Genomic DNA, 10,727 nt, shown 5'->3' with positions numbered 1-10,727 from the left:
AGCCCCGAGGGCACTGGGAGGGCGGACAGGAGGCTCTTGAGCGCCGTGGCGCTGGTGGGTTGGCTCGGCATTCCTTGAACAGCTCACTGCGGGGTCTCTGATGATCCATCCATCCTTCCATGCTCTGGGGCAGCCAAGACGAGCAGGATCTATTGACCAGGAAAATATTCTCTCCTCTGCTTCACTCCAATGTTAACATCCTGAGAACACGTGAGTCCCACCATGAAAAGAACTGGGTGCCATTGTGCTACAAGACATTAGTCTGGTGAAAGAAGTCTCTTAAAACCTGGCCTCCAAGCCTGTGACACGTCACCTGCTCTGGCCAGCCAGGCCTCTCCCCCACGGCAAGCAGAGGCCTGCCAGAGCGTGTCAACATGGCCAGATTTCGAAGGCTTTAGCGCATCAAGTCCCCCTTTATCATCATCACAGTCTCTCTCTCAAGGTGCTGCCTAGAACTCTCCCAACACGTTCATAGCCCCAAAGCCCAAGGCTTCATTCTGGCTCCTTGAAGGGAGGGGTTTAAAGCAGGAGGGCAAAGACAGAAGAAAAAGGAGCAGGCAGGCAGAGAGGCTGTTAGAGTTTGGTTTTTATTGTTATCACACAGGTGGCCGGGTGCAGAACTGCCCGGGCTGCCACCGGCCACCACCGGCCCCAGCGGAGCAGGCAGCAAGTCAGCTCTGGAGACGCCGGCACTCGGGGTGTTGGGACTTACGGGTTCCTCCTAACGTGAGGTGCAAACTCATTCACAGCCACACTTCACCAGGAGGGAGAGACTGTCCTAACTGAAGGCACTTTGGTCAGGGCGCACACCCAGTGCCAAAGTTTGTTTGCCTTCCGGTTCCTCTGATGCGTCTAGATGCCACTCTGCCGGAGAACCAGCACCGCTGGCTGGGCGGGGGCCCGCTCACTGGCAGAACTTCCTGTCAGGGCTGTTAGCGTGGTCGATGAGCAGTTGGCACGGGGTGAACTGTTTTCCATAGGCGGCCTCGTACTTCCTGAGCCGGTCCACTATCTTCTGAGCACCGTGCAGATCCACGAAGCGGAAGGGCCCTGGAAGGAAGAACAGGAGACGACAAAATGAGCTCTGGGATAGAACAAGCTACCTTCCCAACTTGCAAGACCAACCTCCAAGACATGGGGGAAAGCCGAGCCCGAAGACGGCTCCGATGTCTCCCTCTGCGGGTGTGGCCAAGATCCCTTCCTGCAGGCACAGGACGGCCTCATTCACGAATCTGGTCAGCAGGCGGTACTGGATGTCTTCGTCAGAGGAGCTGCCAACAGGGAGACACATTCGGGCAGCTGAAGTGTCACGGGGGCGGGAGGCAGGTGCGGGGATGGATGAAGGCTGGTGCTGCTGGTGCTCCAAGGGCCAGCCCGCACAGAACTCGCAGTGGTGTAGAGAAGGGGCCACCGGGAGGCCAGCCTTGCTCCTCGAAAGATGGCTCAGAGCTTCCTGCCCTAACCAACCAGAGACCGGCACCCACTCTGCAGGGCTGGGCAGACTAGACGGAATCTCTTGCCACCATCAGCTGTCAGTTACGAATGAAAAAGAGGGCCCGGGGGTGGGGGTGAAGGGGCCTAGGGTGACAGTTTCTCTAGGTGCTCTCCAGACCTTCAGAGGGAAGGCTGGAGCAGGGGTCTTTCCAAGGCTCAGCTACAGTCCTTACCCTGATGCCTGGCAGAACACGAGATGGCATGTGGAAGGGCAAAAGTATTCTTGTCAGGTAAGGGGATTATCACAGGGAAGATGGAAGAGGGCTGAGAAGCTCTGGGCTGGAGAGAAACAGCTTTCCACACTATTAGCTACTAAAGTTAACTCACACGTCAGACTTTGGGGGCACCTTCAGACTTGCCAAAATACTGTCCATGTCAGAATTCACATTCTTATTCTTCACACCCTCCTGGTAGATATAAAAGCCCTTCCCAGATTTGCGACCTAAAAGAAGCCAGAAAAGGGAGAATTACTAAATCTCAGAGACTGGGCCTGCGAATTCTCTTCTCTGCTAATCTGCTGTAAAGCTCCAGCCTCTCAACTGTATTCCTGAATGTGTCTGTCTAGCTAACCCTAGAAATTTAGTGTGTATTTGTCCGCAGAGTTGGCAAAGAAGGAAAAATGATCTTGTGTTTCCCGGGGCTTGAAAATCTATGTATGTGGATGGGAAAGGCCATCTGGGTGAGCTTTAATGTCCAGATATGCAACATCAGGACCTAGTTTATGCCCTGGTCCTGGTGCTGATTCTGCTTCTCCTTCGCCAAGAGAGAAAGCCACCTCTGGTGGGCCTCAACCATATTCTCTGTGTTTAGAGGCCTTACTTTCTCCACATAGGTGGCCAGGCAGCATGGTCAAGCCTGGGTGCCGAGTTTGCTCCTGCAGGATCACAGGTGTGTTAGAGGCCTTGGGCCAGATGAAAACGCCCGGCTTGCATACCTTGGGCAATGGCAGAGCCTCAGGCCAGGGTTCTGCCTAACAGGCTGTCATGAAATCATTAAAAAAATTCCCCATGATAGTGGGCTCTATGTTTAGGAAGAACTCTCCCACATGGGCCTTCTGTAACTGTGTGTCTCAGGAAACTTTGTTTTTGTGGGGTTGGTTATGGTTCTCTGAGGCTACTCACCCAGGAAGCCCCTGGACACCATCTGCTTCAGCAGTTCTAGGCTTCCACCTCCAAACCGCTCCCCAAAGGCTTTGCCCAGATCTTCCGCGACGTGTTTTGCTACATCCACACCCACTTCATCCACCAGTGTGGCAGCACCCACAGGAAAGCCAAAGTTTGTGGTAAGGGAATCCAGCTTCTTAGGCTCAACTCCTTCCTGAACGGGAGGTAAGCAGGGATCTTAGGGGAGGAAGGCATCCCAGGCCCTCCCACAAGGGCTCTCCAAGCTGGCCCTCTGAAACAGGGCCGGTCCACCACTCACTTCTCTCCTGGGTGCCACCAGCCCAGGCCCAGGACTGGGGCTGTCCCACTCAGGGAAAGCAAAGGAGGTTTGGGAGCCACCAGGGGGAAAGTCTGAGCCTTCCCTAATCCACAGGTTGAGGACTGAACAATTCATTTAGAGATGAACACATTATTCATTTCCTCCTTGTTTGCAATTCTGAATCTCAGTAGTAATGAGATTCCACGGCAGACGGGGCGAAGTTTCCCCCAACAGAGAAGAGACCGCCTCACAGAGCAGTGTGGCGGAGCCCCCCGAGCCTGGGTCTGAGGAGGTGGCACCCGAGGGGTGTGTGCAGAAGCTGCTCCAGCACCAACCAGCCCAAGTGGGCCTGTCTGTTCCGGATAGCTCCTGCCTCAAAGCGGGGAGGCAGAAGGTGTGCACAAGGGCACATCAGGAGGCATCTGGTCCTAGTGGGGCAGGGAGGGGGGTAAGGGAGCAGAACTAAAGTTCTGCCCATTGTAGGGCAGCGAAGCCCATGATTTCCCACCACGGTGTGGAAGGATTGGGCACAAAAGAGCCTTCTTGGAGAAGAACTTGGACTTAAGTGTATTAGAGGGAAGCCTGTTCCTTATCTTGACTATCAACCTGGAGGACTGGTTTAAGGAGTGGAAGATGCCTCCAACAATCCAAGAGCAGTACCGACCTGGAGGATCCTAAGGACTTCAGACATCATGGGTGCAAGACACCTGGTGGTGTAGAAGCCAGGTCCATCCTGTCGAGGGAGAGAATGTGAGCTCACTGGCCCCTCCGCTGTAGGTACGACGTGAGGCTGAAAGCAGGCTCTCTTCCCCATGTGTCATTCCAAAATTCAAGGCGATTTATATTCGCAAACAGAATTGTTAAAATTTTATCGCGGGGGGAAGCCAGAGCCAAGGCAGCACGGCTTGAACCAAACGGCACAGCACAGGGTTTCACAGTCTGGAATGGCTGGGAGAACGTGCCCCGTCCCAGACACGCCCCTCTCAGACCCTGACTCAGCAGCACGGTCCACACCACTGTCCACACTGCACACAACTAAGGGGAAATCCTATCAAAAGGTGACCTATTTGCCCCCAGAATAGTTATAAGCAAGCCTGAAGGTATAAGGAATCTTAACAGAACTTTGCCCCCGTCTGCCGCTCTGTCACACAGCTCCTTACCTTAACCACAATGATGACCTTCCCCTGCTTGAGCCCAACGGCTACCGCCGAAGCGGTTGTGTCCTTAGACGTTTTCTCGGTTGTGATGATCTCCAGCAGCTGCATCTTGTCCACAGGAGAGAAGTAGTGCATGCCAATCACCTAGCAAGGGGAGTACAAAGCCAACAGATCTAAGAACGCAGAGGAGGAACTGGATAGCACTCATTTTTTTGCTAGGAAAGCAAGGGAGATCCGTCTGAGTGGTTTGGCTCTGTGGTTCTTTGAAAAAAAGTTCAGTATGTTTCAGAGGGCTCACTGGAATCTTCTTCCATCTGCTTCTAGGGAAACAGATCCTACCAACAATTAGTGCCAAAATCACAGCTACTGGCCAAATTAGATTTATCAGGGAAGAATGAATGAAGGTCCCACTCGTATTAGTGATACTGATGGTTCAGAGGGTCCACTTTTTTTGAGGTGGGGGAGGCAGAAGCAGGCAGAAGAATCCATCAATATGCTCAACTGTCAGAGATGTACCTGGATTTTACACAGATGGGTCTCACTACCAGGATACTGGGTTTAAATAAGATTTATCAACATTCAGGGACAACTGGCTCAGTTGGTTGAATATCCAACTCCTGATTTCGGCTCAGGTCATGGTCTTGGGGTCATGAGATCAAGCCCTGTGTCGGGGTCTGCGCTCAACGGGGAGTCTGAGATTCCCTCTCTCCCTCTGCTCCTCTCCCCCCACCCCTGCACTCTCTTTCAAATAAATAAATCTTAAAAAAAAACCAAAAAACATTCAAATGCACCCAAAGATTCATTAAACCAATGATTCTTGAAGTGAAGTAATTGGACCAGCAACATTAGCATCGCCTGGGAAATTTAGAACTAAAATTCTCAGGCCCACCCCAGACCCAGATCTACTGAATGAAAGACTAGGGGCAGGGCTCAGATCTGTGTTTAAGAAGCCTTCCAGGTAATTCTGATACATGCTGAAGTTCAGAACCTCCTCCTTAAGCTAACAATTAGACAGTCTCCCAACTGCATTGCTGTGGGAGAGAATAATTTAATCATAAAACTTAAGAGTTTTGCTCCCCCTACCCTCACTTTAGCTGTAAGATATAACTAATGATATCTACCATTTATTGACTGCTGGCTATCCACTGTTCTTTAATACCTTTGCCATTTATTCCTTACATTTAATCCATCACTCTGTGAACTAGTCAGTCTTATCTAGATGAAGAAAAAAGTCATCAGGAAGTTAAAATGGGTAGCTCAGGGTCAGTTAGTGAAAGGCAGTGGGATTCCATCACAGCTGGTCTGTCTCCAAAGCCTGCCTACTCTCCATTATGTAATGCACAGGTCACTTAAATGTTCCATAAATTTACCAATCCAAAAGTTGCTTCTAAACCCTAAACTGTTCCTTATGTCTAAGCTATTTAAAAAGACAGGACCTGATTCAGACTCAGCACTTCTGAGCAAAAGGAATTAGCCTTATGACATATAACTTATACACAATAATATGCACAGAACTTAAAGTGTTCATTTCAATGAGTTTTGACAATTGTATATACACTCATGTGATCACTACCCCAAGCAAATCTATTTACATCACTCAAGAAAGCTGTGCCAAAGGTGACCAACTTGTCCTGGATAAACAGATGGCTGGTCACCCTCCCTGTGCCCCTGTGACCTTAATTTTATATAACATAGGGGAAGCAGGGGACAGAAGCTATCCAAGATACTTGGAGGCCAGGACTGCAAAACATGATGCTTTTTCCACTCCACTGGGAAAATGAGAAGTTAGCATCAAAGATTCTCCTTCACTGACTTAAATGCTGCCGAGGTGCTGAGTGATGTGACATGGCCAGACTGTCAACCTGCCTTTATAGTGTTTTTCTGTCTTCCCTCAGTGTCACACTTCTCCCTGTGACCTTTTCCTGCCATCCCTGAACCTGCCTGCCAGGCCCTGTATCGCTTCCAATCTGCGGTGTGCTAGGAGACGAGCTTACCTTGCAGTCACAAGCTATTAGAATAGGAATAAACAGACTTTTGTGTTTTCAATACAAGGACTCTGTCTTAACAATTTCAGCTGCTTAAAGGTCTCTTATATTTCCTTCCTACTTTTGGCTGGCTCTGGTTAGCTGAGGCTAATTGCTATCCTCCAGAGAGGTGAGGTATTTTATTTCTCCTTGAGTGATTTCACTTTCCCTGGGTTACCCTGGTAGACAGCAGAAGCCCAAAGATAAATTTCCAGGTATCATTCCCAATACTCACTGAAAGTGCTTCTACCCTTTCACATCCTGGGTAGAAGTTCTAAGTGAACCCATAGGTGGACACACCTCACCACCCCTCCTGATCTTCTATTCCTGGATGTGGAATTGGAAGCAAACCTGTCTTAGATTGTCACCAGTGTGTGCTCTGTAACTGAAGTGATATTTTGGAGTACCCCTCTTATTTTAAGGGCCTGTCTTTATTTTTTAAAATTAAGAATGTTTTTAAATATTTTAGGTTTTGAAAGTAATCTCTATACCCAACATGGCGCTCAAATTCACAACCCTGAGATCAAGAGTCACATGCTCTACCAATTGGGCCAGCCAGGTGCCCCTTGGGCCTACCTTTAAATACCTAATTGTAATAAAGGTAGGTTTTATAGTCTGAACCTAAAAAATAAGAGCTGTTAGGGATGCAAATCACCTATAAAAGTATATTTTGGTTGTACTTCACTTATCCCAGCATCTCACAATGGTCACGGTATTATTAGCTTTTCTGTGCCCAGTTTTGGGGAAGATATCACCGCCCCCCCTCCACCTCACAATCCACACCAGGCCCTTCTCATGCTCTAAGCCTTCCTCAGGGAGCCCACGGCAGGAAAAGATTTCAGGGTCTTCCCGCTGTTCAGAATTTACCTTCTCGGGTCTTTTGCTGACAGCAGCAATTTCACGGATTGGGAGAGCAGATGTGTTACTGGCAAAGACACAGTGATCCGGAATCAGCTGCAGGGGAAAAGCATTGAAGAATGTGTCATGGAGGCCTGGGAGATGACTGGAGTCCAAAGCAGAGCTAAGCCATGAAACGTGGGCCCGGCCCCGCTTCCCCCGCCAACCGCTCAGACAGTAGATACTATTCGGCTGACATTTCCAACCTCCCAGGGCTCCTGTGATGGGGAGTGTGTTGGCCTTGTTCTTTTTCCCATTCAGCCTTCTAGTTCTGGCTCAGTGTCCTAACCTGGAGACTGCATCTCAATGTTAGGTAAATAAGACACCTCAGATAAATACTGAAAAGATAACCTTGAGTCAAATCTCATTCATTTCAAGATCTAGCATGCGTACCAATCCCTCTTCTTGTTTGGATCTGCCCTCGAATCCAGAAGCTGACGATCCCCCCCTCCCCACCCTTTACCTTGATAAGAACAAGCCACAGCATGCATGCCTAGCTCATTTTATACAAGGTGCTATTAGAAAACCGTGTGCCGCTATAATTAATCTACAGCACACAAATCCTATTAACTGTTATCTTCACCATCCTGGAGAGCAGTCTCTAATGTAGACTGTCTCAGCATTCGGTTCATGATCCTGAGTTATTCATGTTTTTATTCAGCTGTGTGCATAAAAAACATGGAAGGCACACCTGTCAAATTTGTGCACCCTGGGACAGGCAAAATCCTAACATGGGAGCTGGGAATCAAGGTTCAAGATACATGCAACACGCTGAAAAGCTGAGTATAAACATCAATTATAATGGGGACAAAGGTAAAATACCACAATAAGATTTTTTTAAAAAGAAAAATGGGGGGCGCCTGGGTGGCTCAGTCATTAAGCATCTGCCTTCGGCTCAGGTCATGGTCCCAGGGTCCTGGGATTGAGCCCCACATCCGGCTCCCCGCTCGGCAGGAAGCCTGCTTCCCCCTCTCCCACTCCCCCTGCTTGTGTTCCCTCTCCCTCTGTGTCTCTCTGTCAAATAAATAAAATCTTAAAAAAAAAAAACAAAAAAACGGGAAAAAGCTAGAGAGGCACCTGTTGAACAAAACCTGGCTCGGCAGTTAAGCTTGTGTAAGGCCCCCAGGATTTTAGTTAATCAGAAGTGTGAGTTGAAAGCAGAGCACGACTGCAAGGAAGTGAAGAGTCTCAAGTGGCACGTCTGAGGGGCACAGCGTCTCACGCTGGTGGGGACATTCTCTATGAAGAGCAGGCCAACGTCTCCAAAGACACCTGGCACCAATTCCTCCCCTTCTGATTCACGTGGGGCTCTCCTCCCATCCAGAGGTAGACTCTATTTCCGCCCTCCTGAACCTCATGACTTGCTTTTACCAATGGAAAGCAGGAGTGACACTCTGAGCTCCAGGCCAGCCCTTAAGGAGCCCTGTTTTGTTTTTTTTTTCCTCTTGGAAGCCAGAGGTCAACGCTGTAGTTTGCTCCAAGTCTGCACTTCTCTTGATCTGATCCCTCTTTCTCTTTCCCTTGATCACCAGTTTCCCAACTGCTAAAGCTAACACACCCTTCTCCATGCCGGTAGTCCCAAACCCAGATTTTCCAAAAGCAAAGACCATCACCTAGTCAGAGGGTCGATGCTCTTCTCTCCACGCTGCCCGTGTCTGTTTTTGCGGCTCCTCAAGGACCTGCCTGCCGCTGGCTCAGCAGTGCCCTCAAAGGCCTGGGAACACCACCTACCACTCTGCGCCGAAATGCCACTCAGCACAGATGGAATACAAATCCACGCAACTCTCCTGAACTTTCCCCCGCAGCTGAATCTACATGACCCTTTGTCAAAAGGAAAGACTTTCCAATGCACGGATTCCAAAGCAGAACGGTCCCAGAGTTGCTTGTCTTTAGGTTCTCAGCCCTCTGTAGGTTGAGTGTGTGGTAGAGCGGGGACCGCCCTCACACAGAGGCCACTGTGCAAGTATGACCACTCCTCAGGACACCTGGAGAGCTGCTGAGCCAGTGCCATTTCGTGTACACAATCTACTAGCCCACATTCTGTTTAACCGTAGGTGCTGCTCCAGGCCCCCGTTCTATCTTGTAGCTTAGTGACTACTGTCATTTGTTCTCCTCTGGGCTCCTTCTTTATACCACCCACGACAGGTACTTGCTTTGTTCATGGCATATAGAGTGCTCAGGATCAAGACTGAAGCAGCATTTCCACAAAGTAAGCATCTGAAACCTGCCTGGAGAGAGAATTTCTCCCCTACTTCCTGTGCTGGTGAGACCTGAAGAAGTTTAATTATGGCTTGTAGCTAACCCAAAATGCTAAGACAGCTGGCTAGACTCCATGAGGTTACTGTATGTCTGGGTGACTGAACTCCCACAGAATGCTAATGAACCCTGTGTTACTTGATTTTCTTACCTCAGGACTCAGATTTGACCTTTGTAACCTATATACTGTACATGGGTTCACATAAAAACTCCTAAGTATGGACATGAGTAACCCTATAAAAACAACCATGAGTTTCCTTTTTTAAAACCTATTTCTGTGTCCTCCACTCACTAGGCTACGATTCAAGTACAACAGGCCTCTTACTTACCGCTTCTACTTCCTTTAGCACTCTGTGCTTAAGACTAAGGTCCTCAAAAACAGCTTCAATCACCATGTCAGCCTTTTCAAAACCCTGGTAATCGAGCTGCCCAGTCAAGTTGCTGAAAATGGAGTCCCTTTCAAATGATGTTAGAGCTTTCTTCTTCACTTTATCATTCAATCTAGAAAAAACACAGTCCTAGTCAGAAGGAAAGAATAGGAAACTTAACATTTATTGAGCATCCATGGGCCAGACACGTTTTTTTTTTTTTTTTTACCAACTCTGTGAGGCAGTTCTATTACTCCCATTTTGAGAGAGAAGAGTTGCTCAAATAGGCTCAGAGGGACTCATGGTCAAATGGCTAGGTACTAGGCCAAAGGCAGGTTGGCCCCCAAGTCCACATTCTTTCTCCTGTAAGAAGCCTCTAAATGTGAAACTTACATAAACTCTAACACTCATAAAACATTTACATTTGCAAAGAGGAATAAACACAAATACTGGAATGGCAAAACAAAGAAGCAGCTCTGGTACCTCTCTACCTATAATGGAGGAAACACCCAACATGTGTCCTAGACCACATGGACTTATACCTGATTACACATCATTTTGTTATTCTGTAACTGTAATCTTCTGGAAAAGAGAGACCAAGCATTATTTCTTATATTCTTAATCTACTTCCCAGTCAGCACATAGTAAGTACCATATTATATTGATTACACAAAATATTAACTCAAGGTTTCTTCCTTCCCATAGGGAGATAAAAAGGATTCCTGCTACTCAGACATTTAACTGATTACTTTTCACTGCCAAGAAAAACAGGCTCTCTTAGGTTATAATCTGACCACACTTGCAGAATAACTGACCTAGAATTTTCCTCTGAAAGAATAGAGCTAAATTCCATTTACTAATTTCCTTAACCCAAAGAAAAATTAAAGCCACAAGGTAAGTTTATTTTATACTTTGGTATCAAGACTAGAAATTCTCATGTTTGTGGATTTTGATGGTTTCCATCTCATTGCCATATTGTTATGGAACACTGAAAACAGCACGACTTCGTGGAAAACGAGGATGTGAGGAAATGTGCCGTAATTACACACTGAAGGTGGGGCTGGGATCAAAACTCTTGAACCTTCTATTTCTTGGCTGGCGTTACTGTA

General features: G+C 48.1%; 1 protein-coding gene across 1 annotated transcript in view; it reads right to left on the bottom strand.

The window, feature by feature from the left end:
- Positions 1-568: 568 nt before the first annotated feature.
- HADHA (hydroxyacyl-CoA dehydrogenase trifunctional multienzyme complex subunit alpha) overlaps positions 569-10,727 on the bottom strand; it is a 46,856-nt gene continuing 36,697 nt past the window's right edge. Inside the window, exons 14-21 of the mRNA XM_081797091.1 lie at positions 9,580-9,751; positions 6,965-7,051; positions 4,077-4,217; positions 3,581-3,649; positions 2,616-2,811; positions 1,822-1,936; positions 1,126-1,271; positions 569-1,050 (exon numbers count right to left, since the gene is read on the bottom strand). Of these exons, the coding sequence (XP_081653217.1) occupies positions 905-1,050; positions 1,126-1,271; positions 1,822-1,936; positions 2,616-2,811; positions 3,581-3,649; positions 4,077-4,217; positions 6,965-7,051; positions 9,580-9,751 (1,072 nt within the window). The 3' untranslated portion in view covers positions 569-904. The remainder of the gene's footprint in view (positions 1,051-1,125; positions 1,272-1,821; positions 1,937-2,615; positions 2,812-3,580; positions 3,650-4,076; positions 4,218-6,964; positions 7,052-9,579; positions 9,752-10,727) is intronic.

This window comes from Leptonychotes weddellii, chromosome 10 (genome assembly GCF_054177405.1).
Source record: "Leptonychotes weddellii isolate Sample4059 chromosome 10, ASM5417740v2, whole genome shotgun sequence".
In the NCBI taxonomy this organism is placed as follows: domain Eukaryota; kingdom Metazoa; phylum Chordata; class Mammalia; order Carnivora; family Phocidae; genus Leptonychotes; species Leptonychotes weddellii.
The sequence above is the reverse complement of the archived record's forward strand: the minus strand, read 5'-3'. Positions and strand labels throughout refer to the sequence as shown.